The following is a 19,568-nucleotide window of genomic DNA, read 5'->3' as shown; positions in this document are numbered from 1 at the left end:
GCCAGGGGTTGGGGGGGTAGAGGGTGGATGGAGGAATGGGGTTTGCCCAGGGGCAGGAGGGCCTGGGGGGACCCCGGAGGCATGGGAGGGCAGGGCAGGGGTGATGGGGGTGGAGGCCCCGAGGAAGCCGTGCTGTTTCCACTGAAATGGTAGGACAGGAAGAGCGCGGAGGTGGGTGTGTGGGACCTGCAGGAGCCTGGACCTGGAGCCCAGCTGCTCTGGTGCTGAATGCACCTTGTGTTTTCTGTTTCTCGAACACAAATATTTCTGTAGTTTAAAAAGGATATCTAGACAAAACACTGTAATTCCTTTGCTTAAAAAAAACCCTTGCATTTTCTAGCAACGTGAAAATAAGCCAGATTCCTTCGTGATTAGTCTCGAGCGTTGCCTTTTGCAAGCACGTCTCTTCACCTGGAGGTGTGTGTGACAGGAGTGAGTGGGCTGCCGTCAGGTGTCCTGGGGGCAGGACCCCAGCTGCCCTCCTGTTTCCCTGGCTTTACTCTGGGCTGACACAGACAGATGGCTCTGTGGCCTGGGGCAGTGCGTCAGGGTGGAGGCCCGCTGCCTCCCGTCTCCAGGGAGCTGGCTGGGGCAGCAAGGGCTGAGTGGGCTGTAGGCCTTGGACGTTCGTTTACTGGAATTATGTTGGTATAAGCAGGCAACGAAAAATTCAAATGGTAGAAATCGAAATTCCATATTCATACCTGGCATGGATGGAAGAAAGCTCAGCTGGTGCAAAGCACAGTTTGGAAGTGACCGAGACCCCCAGCTCAGTCATTGCCAGAGGTGACCGTGAGCAACAGTTTCGGGATTCACTTCCAGAATTTAATATGAGAGTATTGGCGGGTGCTGGGATCTGGGGCGGGAGTTCCCTGGCTGTAGAGCCTGCCACATGATGATGGTGGTCCCTCCCGCAGTTGGGGACAGCTTTGGAGGCCGACACCTGGGGGTCAGTGCAACCAGCAGAGAACTGCCTCAGGGCCTTCCACCAGCGCCCCCGCGGGACCCCCTGGCTGCGCGCAGGCTGCCCCTCCACGCTCAGCCCGGAAGCTTGGGACCCTCCATAGATGAGCATCGTGGGCAGCGTTTCTACAGTCCTGTGGAGTCTCGGCCGGGCAAGGCGCATGGTGACATTTCAGTTGCCGCCCCTGGACCGCGTGGGTCTCTGCTCCCACAGCTGTGGACCTGTCCCTCCGTCATGGGGCTCATCACCCGGGGAGGTGAAGACTGTAGATTGTGTACTGATTGATGAAGCTAGGTGTCTGAATTTCGTTTTGTGCCAACCAAGGCTCCCGTGGACACAGATCATGAATGGGGAGGTTCGCCAGGCTGAGGGGACAGTCCCATTTCCAGCCTGAGAAGGGCTCCAGGGGTGAATGTCGACTTTGGAGAAAATACAGACATTGCAATGGCTTAAACGTGCTCCTTGTATTAGAGATCACCTTCGGGTGAAGTAGGAAAGGGAAGGCGTGTGATGCCAGTGTGTCCGTGTGCCTGCCGTGTGTGTGCACGTGTGGTGTGTGTGTGGTGCAGCCCCACAGGGGTTTGTGCATTTTCTCAAGGTCACCGGCAAAGCCCCAGTGGGAAGTCCGTGTTCTGGTCCTCGTCCAGTGCGGTGAAGGTTTGTAAAGAACAGGGAGATAGCTGGTTGTAGACTGGCAGAGGTGCTTCTGCGGGGCCGCCTCTGCAGGCTGCAGGTGTGGGAGCCAGAAGGCCGGCCTGCCTGCAGGGGTCCCGGTCTGGGGCTGCGGGCAGTGCAGTGGTAACTGGAGGAGTGGTCTGTAAAACCCTCTGCAGCGCGCGTGGCCTCCCGTTTCGAGAGCTGGTGTGTGACTCCACTTTGTGTTGTGTGAGTTTGTGGAAAATTCTCTGAATGGTGTCCTCAAGAGCTGGAGACCAAGGAAGAATGCATCCCATCTAAGCTTTGGAGGGTTGATATAATGAGGCCTGCTTTAATACCACTAGGAGACTATTGAGCTTATCTAAAAATACACGTGCCGAGTATCATTTTTCAGACCCAGACCTCGATGGCGAAATGAGGGCTGAAGAAATAAACGCGGTAAAGCAGTAACGTGCAGTTTCCTTCAGTCTTGGCTGCAGAGAGTTGTGGGATCTGATGCTGACTCGTGCAGCGGTGACGTCACATCGGACTCGGAGAGGGGCGTTGGTGGCGTGCCCGCAGGTTACCGAGTGACACGTGCTGGGGTGGCGGCCTTGCTCTTACCCGGGCTTCTCATGGTTCAGACTGGACGTTTTTCCGCGCAGGATGCACTGGGGAAACTCTGGGATGGGGTCCCAAGCAGAAAGTGACAGCTCGATTGAGTGTCAGCCTGGAACATCTCTCTGTCAAACTGTTGGACGAATGAATTCCTGGTGTAAAACTCAAAAGATGAAAGGCGTCCTTCTCACGGTCTCAAACCGTTGGGAAAAGGGCCTGTGGTATCTGCGCGGCCTGGCTGGTGGTGCGACTTCTAGGGGACGCTTTCCTCACAGATCACAGAGCCACCTTTCTGAAAAGCTCTTCTCTTTAAGTGTTTAGAACACCTTATTGCTTTTCAGTGTAGAACAGTTAGGAAGTTCTCATTCGGAATCCATACCAGGCTTCTCCTGTGTTGAGCTTTGCACCTTCTGTGAGGAGGGACTGGGTTTCCAGGGAAGAGCGGGGCAGGGAGGGGTCGCCCAGCAGGTGCTTGCTGAGGGCGTGTCGGCGCTGGCCGAATTAGAGGGGGACCCCCCAGGCACCTTCTGACTCTGTCTTGTGACACGCGAGGGAGGTGTCCGCGGTGGGTTTGGCAGCTGTATGTTTATTCACGGTGGGGAGTTGTAGATGGTAGGCTATTGAAAAGGTGAGGTAAAATGGGAAATCAAAATGGATACAAGCCTAAACACGTTATTTTAAATTCAAGCAAGTATTTATTCAGTCCCCAATCCTTGCTTTAGAGTGGAAGCCCTTTCTTAGCCCACTTGTTTGAATTTCTTGGCTGAACCGTACACATAACATCCAGTGTTAGTGTCTGTCATTTAACCTTCTAGATTGTTTGCAGTTTTTCCAAGGTCTTAATAACAGATGACTAGCACAAAGAGGTGTTTAGGAGCTGCCAGGAGCACAGCCGTGCAGGCCACCCGAGGGTCCTCAGGGAGGGCCGAATGCCCGCCGGTTTGGCAAATGCCCGTCCCGCCATGTGGACGCGCCCTAGGTCCCCCATCTCCAGCGCCGGGGGTTCCCGTGCTTTCCAGCCAGCTCTTCTCAATCTTGCGCCAATCTGTGATGACATCCGGGGCTAAGTCCTCGGTCGTGGAATTGTGCGTGGACACGGGCGGGCACGCGTGTGCGCATGCTGTCTCTGAGAAGGACTGTGCTGGCTTATCCTTACCCATCAGGTTATAGCAGAGAGCTCATCGTAACGACATTCGGTTTGAAATTCGGTGTAAAAGCCCAGAAAAGTTGCTTCCTTTGGTAGGTAAACTTTTAAATTGTGTTTTGTTTTAGTTTGCATCTCTTGACACAAGTTGAATATTTTCCTTTTAAAACGTGTTTCTCTGTGAATTGAGGAGTGTGTCCTGTGCTCATTTTCCTATTCCAGTGTCTGTTTCCTGTTGATTTATTTGCATCCACTCTTTATAAATTAAGGATATTAAACCTTTGTTCATCATTTCACAGCAAAATGTTAACATTAGGTTTGCCTTGGTCATTCTAGCAAGAGTTGTAAATATAAAATGATTTCGTTGTAAACCTATGGGAAATATACCTTGAATTCATACCCTGAATTTTAATGTTAAATACAGATAGTTTTTAGGTAGTTTAAACGTTGGTGCTGTGTTTAATGAGTTAGTGTGTTTTTGTTCATCTTCATTCAGTGTGACCCTCAGGACTGAGGCCCACGTTCAGGACAGCGGCCGGTGTTCGTGTAACTTCCTGAGTAATGACAGTGCAGCATAAGTATAGCCCATCGGGTCTGCTCAGCCTTGCGCAGTATCTTCCTTCCTCTGCTTGGAAGTATTAATGACTTGGACTCTACCTCGGAGGGGTCTTACGTTTCTCTCGTTTCATTTGCTCTTCCGAAAAATGAGGATTTGAGTGACAATATCTTATTCCTCCTGTATTGACAGACCCTAAATCCTGGTTTGCAGGGAGGGAGGATAAAGAGGGAGGTATTTACGTGGGAGTCCAACCTGCAAATTTGTCCCAAGGCTGAGTGCGGGGGTCAGTTTTTAAGTCATACGTGGCTTTGATGCAGCGCACTTTGCAGTTAACCCAGATCATCCAGAAGTTGTTCGTTCCTGGAGGTCATCAGTACTCCTGCCCTTCTGAAACCCTTGCTTTTTTAAAAGTGAGGTACCTTGTTTGTAACGAAATACAGCATAAAAGATGAATGTCTGTCTTAATATTGTCTAAACATGTAGGCTTACAGTAAGATGACTGTGGATTGGGAGGTGTCCCATCCTTGTTTTAGGGTGCCCTGATGTGCCCTCCCCCAGCACAAGCACCAGCTCAGGCAGGAGGGAAGTCACAAAATTACAATCTCATGGGGTTTTGCAACTGCAGAGAGCTTTGAAACGGGGCCTGTAGACCTAGATGCTGGAACACTTCCCAGCCGGAAGTGGGGGCACCCTGGGGGCACCTACCTCCCGTGGGCGTACCTCCTCTTTCCTTGACAAACTGGACAGTGGCCCCCATGGAGCTGCATGGCCACATCGTACTTTGAGAGCAGGAGGGGTGAGGAGGTGGTTAGTGTGCAGGTCAGTTTGTTTGATGGCTGAGGCCCCGACCTCTTGTGTGTCCTAGGTCGTTGCTGCAGTGACATATGGCTAGAAACTGTTCACTCTGGAGTCATCACTCCTTCCCCTGCGAGGGGCCCCACCTGGGCCCCAGGGAGCACCTTGGAGGTTGTGAAGGACTGTGGTCCTTGTTCAAGCTCCTGGCCTTAGCGACTTGGTTTTTGTTGAGAGGGAATTTAGGGTCTTTCTGAAAGGGAGAAAGTGCCCTGCAGTAACTTTTCTAGGAGAGAAGTTAGAGTGGCATGTTTTTATTTATTTATTTATTTTTTTAAGGTTTTATTTATTTATTTGACAGCGAGAGAGGGAACACAAGCAGGGGGAGTGGGAGAGGGAGAAGCAGGCTTCCCGCGGAGCAGGGAGCCCGATATGGGGCTTGATCCTAGGACCCTGGGATCATGACCTGAGCCAAAGGCAGATGCTTAATGATTGAGCCACCCAGGAGCCCCTAGAGTAGCATATTTTTAAATTAGCTGATAAAATAAAGACACTCCATGAGCAGAAGTGTCTCCACCTCTGGCTCTGTTACTCCTAGGAGAGCCCTATAGGCCTGGACCCCGCCACCCTCCACCCGAAGCCATGGGACAGTGGGCATTTCCTGGAAATGCTGTCTGTGTCTGGATAGACGCAATGATTCTGAGCAGACCCACACTGTGGGCTCTGAGTCCAGCTGTCCGTCTTGCTGAGTCTTCAAAGGGCTTGGTGACTCGTTGGTAGAACGAAGGTGACAAGTGTCCTATCCCTTCCTCTCTCGGGGCAGTGAAGATTAAAGGGCCAGGCACATCACATGTCCCGCCCAGCCTGGCAACACTTGGATGGGTTCTGAGAGCGAGGCGTATGGCTTTGAACAGCTTGGGAGCTCATCGCAGGCCCAGGTCTCGTAGACATGCTTCGTGGCTGTGAGTGGTTGGTCTGATCAGAGCTCTGGGGGGGACCCACTCCTAGTGAGGGAATCGGCTCCTTGTTAGGGCCTGAACTTGGGAACTGAGTTGGGGTGCAGGGGGCAGCAGGCTCCTGGAGACGGGGCATAAGGGGGATGCTTCTTCTCCGCCAGGAGCCCAGGGTCCCCAGGCCTGTTTTAGCCCCGTTCCTCACCTCAACCCCAGTCTCTCTGTAGACAAGTCTCTGCCCTGCCTCCTCCAGCTTGCCCTGACTACAGTTTGGACAAATTGCATGGGACGTGGGCAGCGGGAACTCGTCCTGGGTGGATGGAGCCTCTGACCCCTGGGGCTCCCCCTTTAGGGGTTGAGGCTGGGGCTGGGCCATCAGGAGGGTGGGTGTGGGGCAGTTAAATAGCATGGACTTTGGTTAAGGAGAAAAGCACTCAGTGTGGCCATCTGGTTGGCTCAGCCTTTGTCATTATAAAGAAGGCGGACTCCTGTTCTGCTGGGGAATGGCTTACTGATAAATCACATCCTGGCCTGCTGCTTTGTGTTCCACGTTACAAGTCCTCGTCAGGCCCCGGGAGTGAAAATGCAGGACACAACATACCGCGCCACCTCTGTGCAGATCGGCCATAGAAACGCCAGAAAGTGAGATGCAGGCAAATACTTAAACATTGTTTTGGAGTCCTGTTATATTTTCTTCCAGGCAGCTTTGCATTTCTGCGTGCTCTGGAATAAATTTGACATTTTTCTGGCAAAAAGGCAAAGGGTGAAGTGTAGAGTGCGGTCAGATAGGGAAGAAAAGCAGATGCTGTGGTTCCGGCTGCGTCTGTCTAGGAAGGGCGGTACCTCTGGGGAGCGAGAGAGACAAATCCAAGGAGCAACACAGAGCCTTGTGCTTTGGTGTGAGTGGGAGGCCGTGTGCCCATGCTTTCTGAAGTGGGGTGAGGGATCATACTGCAGTGGTTCTGCATTTGGTTGACATTCGGGTCCTGCTTGGCGGGTGGAGTCGGGCAGAGGTAGCTGGAGACACTAATTTGTGCCCCATCTCTGGTGGCGCTCTCCGGAGCCAAGGGGTGCGGGCATTCCCGCGCTGGGAGAGACTGCCCGTCTTGAAGCAGTGAGGAGGATGCGGGAGAGCTTGGCCTGGGCTGTGAGTTGTTCTGCTGACCGTTGGAGGAGGGGGCGGCAGGAACAGCCGTACCTTGTTTGTCAGCTGCTGGTGGGTGGCCCCTGGCAGAGAACCCACGTTCTCACCTGGATTTCAGAGACCCTGGTGGCAGTACTCCCTTCCCCCGGGCCACACCCGCTCCTGCCCCCCACCCCCCCACTTGCTGGGATTTGCAGATTTGACTCCTGCCTCCCAGGTTGCCCCTCACCGATGGACTTGGGCTCTCTCCTGCGGATGTGGGTTTCTTACGGCTGCTCACTGGAGTGCGCTCCTGGCGGCAGCCTGTGTGTGTGCTCTCCAGACTTGCCCTTCTGCTCTCTAGCCACCGCTGCCCTGCCTGGGGCTCGGGGCCAGCTCCCCGGGACCTTCCGTCCTGCTCTGTCCAGTCTGTGGACGTGGACCTCTGTTCCATTGGCTCTTGCCGCCATCTTGGTTTCTTTTCTGTGGTTGCCCCTCCGGGTCCTGACCTCCGATCTGCAGCCTCCAGCCTGCATCCTGACTCGTCCCTCATCACCACTAGATTCGCTATCCTTGGGGCCCGTATCCTTTGTTTTATCCAGACTCACGCTTTATCCAGTTACAAAACAGCGTTTCAGTAAGAATTCAGAGGATATCAGAAAGCTAATGGTTATTGAAAATCATAGTCCAGGGTGACTCCTTTTAATGTGCTGGTAATGATTTGGGGGCTAACTCCCTAGCTGTGTGTGTTTAAACATACGCATCTCTCATACGTTATGTAAATGGACTCCCACATTCTGTTCCCTGCTGTTCGACTCCACAACTCCTCCTAGGTACATTGGCAGGTATAAACAGAAAAACCACTTCCGTGGAACATTAGAGACGTATGGAAGTGCAGAGAGAACGTGGTGCTGACACCCTGCACCGTCCCGAGTAACGCTGCTCCGCCCGCCGGGGGATCGTAAGCCGGTTCCAAACACGTTGTCCTTCCATTAAGTATTCTAGTGTGCATCTCTAAAAATGCCCAAAATAATGAACGATAGTTTGTTAGTATTGTCGGAGAGCTAGCGTCTGGGAGTTTGAACGGTTTGCGTCCAGGGAGAGCCGGTGTTTTGTTTGGCTGTGTCCTCATGTATTTGGTCCTGCTGAGGGCATTTAGGTCGTTTCCGGGAGCTTCCTTCCTTGTAAGCGGAGTTTGCTGGCGGGCGGCTCAGGGCGCCATCCCTACCGTGGGAGTGCGCTGGTCTCTGCAGAGCGGGCGGGTTGGGTAGAGGCAGGATCTCTAGCTCACGTGTGCTCTTTAGGGCAGGGGCTCGGTCTGAAGCCCCTCTGGGTGTAGTGTTCCTACGTGTTTCCACTTGACCCTTTTGTCCACTTGCAACCTGTTCTTCATGCGATGAACCTTGGCTCTACCTTAGGCTGTTTTGCATAATGTGCCACGTCCGATTGTCACCGTGGTGCCCTTTCTGCGCAAGGACAGAACCCGCGGCAGGTGGGCAGGCAGGTGTCCAGTGCTCAGAGTCGAGGGCACGGGCCTCGGCGCGTCCGCACGCGCGGTCGGTCTAGTCACGGCTTGCCCAGGCGGCCTGGAACTACAGCGTTGTTACCCACGGTTTCTGTGGCTCCAGATTCGGCTGCAGCTGGGCCAGCTCCCAGTCCAGGACCCGAAGTGGCCTGATGGCTTGAGGTCCCTGTGGGCAGGACCGTGCCTAAGCTCACCCGGTCCGCGGCGGGATGCGTTCACTTCAAGGCTGTTGGTTGGAGGCTGCCCTCGGTTCCTGGCCTTGTGGGCCCTCTGCGGGGGTAGCTAATGTTGCCAGAGTGAGGGGGGAAGGGGATGGAGTGAGGCCCACACACTCACAAGGAGCGAGAGGCGAGCCAGCAAGACATGGCTCCTGAAACCTAGCCTGCTTTTGCCGATCTCGTCACTAGGTCAGGCCACACTCAAGGGGAGGAGATCGGGCAGGGCCGCGAAGTTCCACAGGTGGGAGGCCCCTCTCACGTCCCACATTGGATGCAGGCAGGGCGCCCGCAGGCTGTCCTCTGGGCCCGTCCTCGAGGGGCGTCTGTGGCTGGGAGGATGGTGGTGTTGGAGGCTCTGGTCCTGTTTGCTCTGCAGTCAAGTGGTGTTTGCAGGGTCTACATGGGACCCATGGGGTGGAGTGAGGGGCGGGTCCCGCTGTGGGTCCCAGGCCTTCCAAATGCCTCTTGACTCAGGTCCTTCCTTAGATCACCCCTAGAGCTTGTGTTGAGGAGCGTCCAGCATTCTGCGGTGGGATTTGCCATCTGGACGTTTCCGCTCAGTGATGGTGCCATGTGTCCCTCAGGGAGGTTCGGGAGTCTCGTTGGGCCCTGCGTGCTTCTGTGGTGGGATCGCTGCTGGTACTCGGTGTCTTTGCTGCCTCTGTGAGAGGGCCCCACTGCCATCTTTCAGGCCAGGTCACTGCTGGTATGAGGAGCACTGGGGGTGGATCTTCTCGTTCTCCCCATCACCCCGTCGGCCCATGCAGGGGCCCCCAGCAGCAGCTGCGCACTCCGTGCTCCTGCGGCCCACAAGTGCTTCTGATGCTGTGGTTGGGGTGCTGGCCGCCGCTGGGGGCCCTCTGGAAGGAGAAAAGTCAGGAGCAGAGCTGAGGGCGAGGGCCGCAGAGGGAGGTTCCTCTCTCAAGGTCCTTGTGGATGCTTTCCAGACGCTTGGACAATGGCACCTGCTGGTGTTGTGTGAATATCAGTGAGGAGATGGGCGTGTAGGCTTCTCTTTCTGTGCTGGCTCTTCCAGGTTTGCACATCCTCGTGACACCGTTTGAAGCCTCAGCTCTTCATCCCCTCATTGGCCCCGTCTTGGTGTTTTCGTGCTTCTGTCTTGGAACTATGTCTGCGTTTCAGTTGGCAAACTGCCCGGCCCACTGCCTCTTCTAGGAAGTGAAGTTCTGTTGCGGCAGTCTTGCCGTTCGTTGGAGACCTGCTGGGGCCGTGTGGGGGCCGCCGGCACTTCCCAGCCTGCCCCGGGCCGGTGTCCTGCCCGCGGGGCTTCTGCTCCAGCAGGGCTCGGGGGCAGCAGGAAGGAACTGGTACGGGAGTGAAGGTGCGCAGAGAGGCAGCGGGACGTGTGGGGCCTGCCCGCCCGGCCCGAGCTCAGGGAGCGGTGAGGCTGCGCCCTGCAGCCCGGCTCTGGCTTCATGTCCGATGCGCCCCGGCGGGCGCAGGCAGGCCCTCCACCCCGGGGCTGTGTCTGCTGTGGGGCCTGGCCACTAGGGGGCAGCGAGCGGCCCCGGGGGCGCAGGACCGCCAGGGCTCACGGCCTGTGCGTGACGCCTGGAGCTCCGTGACGTCCTGCTGGTTCTGCTGAATTACCTAGAGTGTCCCAGCCCCGATTCCGTCGCGGCTCCGTCGGCTCGGCGTCCCGTGCAGCCTTGTGCTTCGGTGCTGTGAGCGGGTCCTCGGAGCCACCGCGGGAGCAGATTGGCAGTCGCGTTTCCACTGAGTAGCAAACACGACAGGATGAACGATGTTTGTGAGAAACACTGAGGTGAGCTGTGGCCGAGTGCTTCTGCTTCTGGTTTACGTGTTTACACAAATTTAGCATTTTGGTGTTTTCTTACTGGAGGGAAGGTTTGCACCTTCAGTATGAAGATTTTGGAGAAAAATACATCCTGTGCACTTACCTTAAAATTAGCCTCAGCTTCAGCCTGTGTTCCGATGCTTGTAGTCGCCTCCGTGCGGGTCTCGCCTCTGGGCAGAAGGCAGGAGGGCCGTGGGTGGTGTGGCCGCGGTACTTTGCTGGGCCCGGTCTGGGGTGTGGCTGAGGCTGTTGTATTTCCTAACTGGACCTGTACCAGCGGGTTCGTGTTGGAGCATCGCAGGGAGGCTGTCACCGACGTGTTGGCGTTTCCTCGTGTGGAAGGCGCGGGCGGGGCGTCGCTCGTGGCTCTGGGCAGAGGAGCTGAGCGCGTGGGCGTGGCACACCTGGGCCGCCGCAGGAAGGCCGCGTGTCCGTCCTCGTCCTCACGGACAGACAGGAAGCAAGCGTGAGACCACAGAGCGGTAAAGAAGGAGCTCCGGGAGTGGGCACCTTTCTCAGGCCGCACCGCACACTCAACACAGACGTCAGCGTTGACTTCGTCGAGTGTGGTCTCAGCCTGCGTTATAATGCGCGTCCTCGGGAAGGGAGTCTCCCCACGTGTCTGCTGCGCCCCCCTCGTAGACCTCATCACCTTTGGGCTGCTGCTGACGACCCTGGCGGTCCTGGCCCCCGGGGCCACTCGGAGCCCCATGGTCGCGGGCAGGTGGAGACGACTCGTCCCCCGGGTGCGGGTGTTTAAAGGTTTGCACGTCATGCTGTGATTCTTGTGAGGCTGTGAGGGAGGTGGGCTCGCACTGCTGACCTCGTCCTGCAGGTGGGGACTCGCCCAGGGTGGGCGGCCGCTCCACAGGGGACGGCAGCGAGGGAGGGGCGCCTGCGCGGGGGGTCTCACAGCTGTCGCAGAAATCAGATCCACAGTAGCGAGCTCTTCTCAGGAAAGGTGATGGTAATTTCCTGCTGTACTAGGTCGGGTCTTGCCGCACCTCACCACGGTCAGCCCCAGAGGTCTTTATCAGGTGTTCTGTGTCCTTTGGGACTCACACCCCATGAAGGGGGCGGTGTTTTAGAAAAGCACCATTAGGGGAAGGCTGAGACCGGGACCTGGGGGTGGCGGTGGGGTTCTGGGTGATGATGCTGGTGACCTTTCCATATGTCCCTGAATTTGTGTGGTTCAGACAGACCTGCTTCTCTCCTGAACTCCACGCCACCCTCATGCTTCTGCCGAGCGATGCCCAGTGCCCCCCGCACTCCACTGTACCAGCTGCTATGCGGGAGGGGAGCGGCCCTGGGGGGCTGTGCACCTGCAGGCGCGGTAGACACACAGCCTGGAACAGGCAAGTGTGTCCCCCTGAGTTGGTCAAGCCCAGAAGTGATTTCTCATCTTCCCAGAGCGGAATCGGGGGGACGAGCTGGGTGGGCCCTGGATTCAGGCTTCATTTGGGAACTGGGTTGTGCAGTGAGTGTGGGCATTCAGGCAGGATGAACCAGCACCGGAACCCGCTTAGGTCATCCATACGTGGAAGCTGGTTGACCCCGAGAGTCTGTCCGGCTCTGGTGTCGCCGGCTGTCAGGCCTTTGCTGGCTGGGCCATGGGCGGCGATCCAGCCCAGCCGGGGGCCGCGGGGCCCGCTTGTTCCCAGGCCGCCGCTCCCTACGGACGGACTTGAGAAGTGCTGTTGTCTTTGTCTGAGGTCAGGAAACCCAGATAGCTCATTTTGCTCATGACTGTTTGTCTGTGATAATTGGTAGTTAGGCATCTTACACCAGGAAATTTGGGCCAAATCTGTGTGCTCTGGTTAGAGTTTGCTTCAAAAGTACTTTCAGTGACTTCCCAGTTGGTGAGAAGCACTTTCTCTTACGTTCTAGAGAAAAATCGTTGATCCCTGTGGAACAGACGACCCCAGAGCTCAGTGGTTAAGGGAACAGTAAACGTTTCTTCTCCCGCACGGTTTCCGTGGCTCAGTCTGGGAGTGGCTGGGTCACAGTGGACACACTGCCCGGGTCGGCAGCAGCCAGAAGGCGTGTGCCTGGAGCGTCTGCCTCCGTGGTGGCCGCCCCCGCGTGCCTCGCCACCTCTCCTCACGTCCCACCACACCCCCGGGCGAGGAGAGGGCTGTCGGGTGGCGTGCAACCCTCCTGGGGCCTGGCGTCCCGCCCTGGCCGCAGCGCCGGGGGCCCGCGGGTTCCCACGTTTGAACCATAACAAGGGCACCGTCCCCCAGGCTTGGTTTGTAGGTGTTCTGCATCGTGTTCTCCACATCACCCATGAGCGTTGAAAGTAGCTAATTTCCTTAGTGAAGAGCAAGCTTGCACCTCCTGTGATTCTGACACGTTGTGTCCCGAAACAGATCATTTCTGTGCCTGGAAGACTTGCCGTGGGGTAAACTGGTCACTGTCCTGAGTGCGGACCATGCAGGCGTCCACAGGAGCCAGTCACCAGCTGCTTGACTTCTCCCTGGTCCAGTTTACTGTCCTGTAGGTCTTGGCTTGGGAATAAGGCAGGTGTGTATTTTACTGACCTGGCAGCTCTCTGGGAAGTTGATCCCGTTCCAGAAGCGGCCCCCGGGTCCGTAGCACTCAGGCGGTGTCGCGGCTGGGGCGCTGCCAGCGTCTGGTGGTTGTGGCCCCTGGTCTGCTGGCCTAGCAGGGAACGGCAGCCCCGTCAGACAGTCTTCCTAGCCCAGTGTCAGGACTGGCGCTGCTGGGACAGCCTGCTCTGGACGCGGCAGCCTCTTTGTGCCAGGCCACCGCGCCTCACCGGGCTCTCACGGACCAGACTGGGGGCTGGGCCCTGCCTGCTGCATACGTGGAGAGGGGGGGCCTCGCCGACCGGGGCTGCCCACTGTAGAAGTGCAGCCCCCTTCTTGCAGGAGCTCTTTCGGGGTGCAAGACGCAGAAATGTGTCTTGCCAAGCGGGATTCACCTTAGGGTTTTCCTGGTGCCATGGAGCAGACACGATGCTTGTGGGTGGGTCTCTTGTGCAGGGCTCGGGTGGCTCCCTTCATCCTCTTCGCTCTGCCAGTGTCTTCCTTTATGTCCTGCTCTGTATGTTCTCCAGTGAGTCCTCAGCTCCGGCTCATGACATTGAGACGGTAGGGAGCGACTGGCCCCCTCGTCGGTTCCCAGACTTGCCAGAAAGGGCCGTCCAGGCCGCTCGTTGATGGCTCCTGCAGGCGGCGTGTCGGGGGGGATGCAGCCTTCTCCAGGGAGGCCAGGCTGCTCTGACTGATGATGTGAGTCGGACTGGGTGTCCCCCAGGGGGTCCTGGGGCTGCCCAGCTTGGTTCCCGATCTGGGTTGTGAGGGCTTGGTCTCCAGGGTTGTGCCCCTGCTGTGCCGACTGGGATCGCCATCTCTGCGGGAGGGGCGGCATTCTTGGCATTCCCATGAGCGGCCAGGACCGCCGCGCCCAGTGACCGCCGGGCGGGAGCCGCACATCCAGTGTCAGGCAGACGTGGGGCCCCACCGGTCCCACCTTGGCAGACCCACGCAGGCAGTGACGGCCTTGTTCTCACCGGCTCTGGCATCCGCTTGTGCATCTGCTCTGGTGTGGACGGATGGTGGACAAGGAGGTCAGGGCCGCTGTCCGTGGGGCTGAGGAGCCCTTGGGGCCGTGGGGGGGGAGGAACTGGCAGCACCCGTGATGTGCAGGGGGCCTGGGGCCGTCGGACAGGCGCTGCTGTCAGCGTGGGGGCTGAGGCTCTCGCTCTGGGGTGTTTGGTGTCCTGTGGCTCTGGGGCACTTTGAGCCTGTTTGCTGGGACCGGCCTAGCCTGGTGCAGGCCCCCTGGCCCAGAGCGAGTCGCTCTGCTCCTCCAGCAGGTGGAGAGTCCGCTTCACCCACCTCCTGGCTGGTGAGCTTCTAGCCCAGCCAGGCCTCAGGCTGTGATCGTCCTCATGGGCACGCACTTGGCTCCCTCAGTTTCTGTGGGAAGGTGGGGTTTTGGAGAGTCCGGGAAACGTGGCCCATGTGGTGTTGCCAGGCTCAGAGGCCATGCAGGTGGCCCCTCACCCACGCGGGCCTGACTTCCATCTCCACTGAATTCAGCGGGTCAGGATGTACGCTCTAAATTCTTGTGTGGATTGTGCATTTGGGTGCCTTTGGTTTGTTCACTGTGCACCCAAAGGAGGCAGTGCACCCATGCCCGGGATGCGGCAGGGCCCGAGGTGGGTGGTCTCCCGTGCCAGGCCCAGGCGAGCTGTGCGCGTGTGCTCTCCCGGCTTGTCGCTGCCACAGGTGTGCTTGGGACGTGTCCCCCTGGAGGCTAAGCCGTGCCCCTGGGGACTGCATTTGCTCAGGGTGGGAAGGCAGTGGGGCTTCCTGGAGAAGCAGGATGGCGCTGGAAGCTGTGCTCAGACCCCCTCACAGGCTGGCCTGTGCTCACACAGCCCGCGAAGAAAGCCCCGGCACACAGCCATGTGAGCTTCTGTGGGTGTGTGTGAGGTGAGTGTGGACACAGGCGTGAGTCCCTGAACACCTGGGCCGCGGGGTCTCCTGGGCGTTCTTGGGGGTGCTCCTGCCAGGCCAGGAATCCCACTGGCCTGGTTGCTGGAGGTCAGAGGCGAGGGCAGAAGGGAGAGCCTTGTCTGCTGGGCTCGACTGACCCGTGTGGTGGTTCGTGTGCGTGCGTGTGGGTGAGATGCCCGTGTCTGTATGGATGTGTGTGCTCGTATGCGTGTGAGGGAGTGAGTGTGTGTAAGCATGTGCCCACAGGTGCCCGCGGCAGGGCGGGAGTCAGGAGGCTCGGCTCCCCAGGACCCCCGTCCCCCCAGGCAGGAGCACGTGTGCTGGCCCCGTGCGGCATGCACACGCCCTCTGCTGGACTCGGGACTCCAGCAGTGCAGGTGCCCACGACTCACTGCTTCCCGTGGGAACCGAGATAAGCAAAAGCAGAAAGCAAGGCAGCAATCCTTCCTAGGCCTGGACACCTCCTCCTGTAGCGTCCTGGGGGCCCCTGCAGGCCCTTCCTGCGCACCGTGCGTTGGGACGTTGCTTCCTGGTGCCCCCAGCGTGCTTGTGCGGGCGCCCTGCTCACGAGGCGGGGGTGCCCCGGTCGCCAGGCGCACCCTGCGGTCCTGCTGTGCCCGACTCCTGCACACCGCGGTACGTTTCCCCAGCTGCAGGAGGAACTGCTGTGCCCGGGGCTCTGACCCAGCCCTCTCCTCGGGCCCTGTTACCAGGCTGCCCTCAAGACGGTCAGACGAGTTTCCACGTCCACCCAAGGTGTGCCCTGCCAGTCTCAGGCATGCCGTCTGATGCATATGCGGACTTCATCTACGAAAGCTGTGTTTCATTAACGCGTCAAGGGCTAAGCTTCGAAGGCAGACCTCTTCGAGTGAGCTTTTCTCTGCGGAGTGTCCAGCCACAGAGCTCAGCGGTGGGAGGCCCTGCTCTCCCTGCATGGCATCCTGCCCTTGTTTGCATAACTGTGACCATTGTACCTCTTAATGCTTTATTTTACACCGCCCTCAGACGGGCTGGCTTGTCGCTCTTTCAGACGTGCTATTTACTGTCCTTGTTGCTTTCTGCAGGCCGGTCTAATTGAAGCCAACGGGGAACTCAAGGTCTTCATAGACCAGAACCTTAGTCCTGGAAAAGGTAAGGCGTCTCTTTCTGAAATACAGTTCTGTTGATAAGAGTGTTGAGTTTGGTGTGTTTGTGAATTTCTCTGGTGTGAGAGTCCTGGTCAGCGGTGGGGACCCTGCTGCGGGAGTGCTCTGGCCCAGGGCCCCCGATGGAAGGGGTGGTGTGGTGTTCGGAGCTCAGCTGGACACGCCACCTGCGGGCACACGGCAGCGGTGGAGTTCATCTTGGTCTGTAAGTCATACGGTTCGCAGAAGTTCGGGAATGTGAACAAGTGCGGAGAACCCAGGGCATGTGCTTTCCCCTACCTCAGGGCCGCCGCGAGCCCTCCAGGTGTCAGCTCTGGACACGGGCGCCGACCAGAACAGACTCAAATCCAAAGCTTATGGTGCATACCTCGTGTGCGGACGAGCGTCCTCCCCGTCAGGAAGCTGTGTGTGTATGTTCAGGGGCAGGCGCGGAGGTGGATTGGTCGAAGCCCGTTCTCCCCCCGGGGCCCCACGGCTCCCCCCGTCGAGTGACCGTGAGGAACGTCTGCCAGTATGTTTGAGCCCACTGCTTGTTTCCTTGGGTGGACTAGCCGTGGGAGTGCCAATCAGAGGAGATGGCGGCTGCCCGCCGGCTGCCCGTAGCACTCGGTCACTTCCGCCACCTCTGCTCTGCCTGCATCAGCCGGATGGAGGTCCGGACACGGGATCTCTTGGCTGCTGAAACGGGTGCTGTGTCCCAGCCCCTTCCCGTCCATCTGTTGCCGGTGAGTGGGATAGGAGCCCAGCCGTCTCCTGCCCTGTGGGGCCCTTCCTGTGTGGGTCAGCAGGCCGGCGTGGTTTGGGGTGGCGGGCTTATACCCTGTCCCCTCTGTTGCTTTGGGACGTCACACCTTCAGATGCCCACGGAGGCTCTCGTGCCCTGCAGGGCCCCCGGCCTGCGCCCTGTCCAGGCTCCGCTGGTCTTCCTTGTCCCACTGGCCGCTCTCCCCCAGGACGGGCCATGGGTCCGTGCGTGCTCTCCTGGTTTCTCTGTTTTCAGAAGGTCGTAAGCAGTGTCCCGCTTTTCTGTGGATCCCTTGCTCTTTCGCTTCCTGTACAAGAACGGAGAGCCCGCTGAGGGGTTCAGCGTGTGCAGACGGTTTATCTCGATGGCTTTCACCGTTCACAGATTGCCTGAGTGAGAGATGCTGTAGTGAAACTGACAGGACCCTTAGAATTTCAGGAGTTGTAGGCATGACGTGTTCTGTTAGAGTGATGAAGCAGAAATAATCGTGAAAAAAGTCCACAAACTTTGCTCCCTTGGAAATACGGAAATCTTTTCTTCAGGTGTTTACCTTGAATGTCTTTGTTGTTTGGATGCTCTGAGAGTCTCGCTTATTACCACATGCTGCTTGTCTCCTTTTCCTTCTTACGAGGGCTTGCGTCCTGCGGAGTCCAATGGTGAGGCAGGGGGTTGAATTAGACCAGAAAACAGCTTCTTGAGTTCATTAGAATATTCCGGTGTTAGCTGCTTGCACTGTTTAATGTATTTCGTGTCCTTCTTGGGTGTGGTCTGGCTGCTCTGCAGCCCCCTTATCATGCCCGGGGCGCTCCCCCAGCGGTTCCGTGCTCCACTCATGGCTGGACGCAGAAGAGCTGCCCCTCGAGGCTCTCCTGGCTTCTGCCTCTGCTTCTGCACCTCTGCTGGGACCAGCATGGCCTCCCAGGTGCTTGCGCTCCTTGCCTTCTTCTGGGGCTCCTGCCCCTGCACCTCAGGGGTGTTCTGGGTGCGAGAAAGCCCATGACCACATCTCTGCGACCTGCTCCCTAGCTCTGGCCCTGCCTGTGCAGGCTGAGTGCCGCCAGGCTTCTGCACTTCTGATCAACAGAGCTGTTTGTCTGTCAGACGGGCAGCCCGGTGCTGTTCTGGCCGTGGACGGAGCAGGACCAGGCTGTCTGACTGCTCAAGCTCCGTCCCATCCTGTCTGCCCGTCGAGACCGTTTCCACCCGCATTCCCCTTTGCTTCGGGTTCAGGAGTTTGAAGGGTAATTTCTGGCAGTGTGGTGCTGACTTGAGCTCTTCACTTTGGGTCGTTCACTGGTGTTTCATTAGGTTGAGGAGCCCGTGGGGGTCACACTGTGTTGTCTGATTCAGCGGTCACTGCAAGGCACTTCCCGAGGAGGTTTGGCAAAGGCTCAGCCAGGGTCGTGGTGAGTGAGGCCCAGACCCTCCGGCACAAGCTTATCCGGGAGCCCAGGGGCGTGGCCGGCAGTGTGTGCCCAAGAGCTCTTGCTGGAGTGACCTTGAGGGGCAGGAGGGCTGCGGTCCGGCCCGGTGCAGGCTGGGCGTTGAGGGGCAGGGGCCGGTCTCCTTTTGCCCCCACCGCTGTGCCCCTGCACCCCACATCCCCATGCCCTGCACCCCTGCGCCCCGCACCCCGTGCCCTGCACCCCACGCCCCTGCACCCCGTGCCCCTGCGCCCCTGCACCCCGCACCCCTGTGCCCCGCGTGTTGCACCTGCAGGGCCAGCCTGCCACTGCTCCCAGGTCCACCCAACGAGAATTTGGGAATGGGCCGGCATCTGAGTTGTGCTGGGCCTGGGCACTCACGGGGTCCCTACTGCCCTTGGCTGGGGTCAGTGAGCCCCTTCTGAGACGAGGCCTCCTCCTTGCCTCCTGTGTTGTGCTCCTGTCCAAGCTCTGGCTTATGATGCCCCCCCCGCCACGGGGGTCCCGTGCGCTCCCATGTGGGGCTTGTTGCTCTTGCCCTGTTGTGTCCTGACCGCGACTCTGCTTCGCCTGCCTCTTTTTGCTGCTGTGTGTGGCCCATTTCCAGATCCCAGCGTCCCACAGGCTTCTCCAGAAGCAGGGCCTGTGGGAGGCACGTTGCGAGTGTGAGAGAGGCTCGTTTGGTGGAATTGGCCCACGTGACGAGGGGGTTGGCAGGTCTGAAATGTGCAGGGCGAGCCGGCGGGCTGGACGCAGGCAGCACTCCTTCCTCCTTGGGGAAACCTGGTTCGCTCTGAAAGCCTTGGTCTGGTTAGGTGGTTCTGGAGGGTGGTCTCCCTTCCCTGAAGTCGGCTTACTGGCTCCAGAGAAGCCGCCGGCTGGCCTGCAATCGGATAGCTGGGGATGGGCACCTTGGCAAGTGGGCACATCAAGTCGGTCATCACAGCTTTCTGCACCCACCGGCCCTGAGGACCAGAGCCCTGGCAGTCGGAGACGGGGAGTTTCTATGTGTGCAGTCTTGGTCGTGACGGCGTCGGTCACTTCCGGTGTCTTGCCCGTGGCGTAATGCTGTGTCAGCCTTCGCACGTTTGTTCCGTGTTTTGGGCTGATGCTCAGGAGTGGAAATCGGATCACGTGGCACGTGTGTGGGGCTGCACCATTTTGCATCTGCACCAAACACGTGAGCGCCCCAGGCCCTGCACACCTGCAGCAGCACTCCCCCTTGCCGTGTTTTGGGTTCTGGTGGCCCCAGTGGGTCTCCGCCATTTCGCTCCTGGGCCTGCCCTCCTGGTAGGGGTCTGTCAAGGGGCTTCGCTGGCCCACTTTCTCTCCGGTGTTCCTACTTGGTTCTCTTCTTCCAGCCATCTGGCTGCTACTCTGGGGCTCAGGCCGCCATCCCCTGCCACGCGTGCACCC

At 58.2% G+C, this 19,568-nt stretch overlaps 1 protein-coding gene across 3 annotated transcripts in view; it reads left to right on the top strand.

Annotated features, from left to right (window-relative positions):
• Positions 1-19,568, top strand: part of TFDP1 (transcription factor Dp-1) — a 41,378-nt gene that overhangs the window by 3,136 nt on the left and 18,674 nt on the right. For all 3 annotated transcript variants that reach the window (XM_045869765.3, XM_045869764.3, XM_045869763.3), the window contains exon 3: positions 15,903-15,969. In XM_045869765.3, the coding sequence (XP_045725721.1) occupies positions 15,903-15,969 (67 nt within the window). The remainder of the gene's footprint in view (positions 1-15,902; positions 15,970-19,568) is intronic.

This window comes from Mirounga angustirostris, unplaced genomic scaffold (assembly GCF_029215605.1).
Source record: "Mirounga angustirostris isolate CCGP_5_RB_7025 unplaced genomic scaffold, mMirAng1.0.hap1 SCAF_3, whole genome shotgun sequence".
Taxonomy (NCBI): Eukaryota; Metazoa; Chordata; class Mammalia; order Carnivora; family Phocidae; genus Mirounga; species Mirounga angustirostris.
Note: the sequence above shows the minus strand (reverse complement) of the source record. Positions and strands in the feature narration are given on the sequence as shown.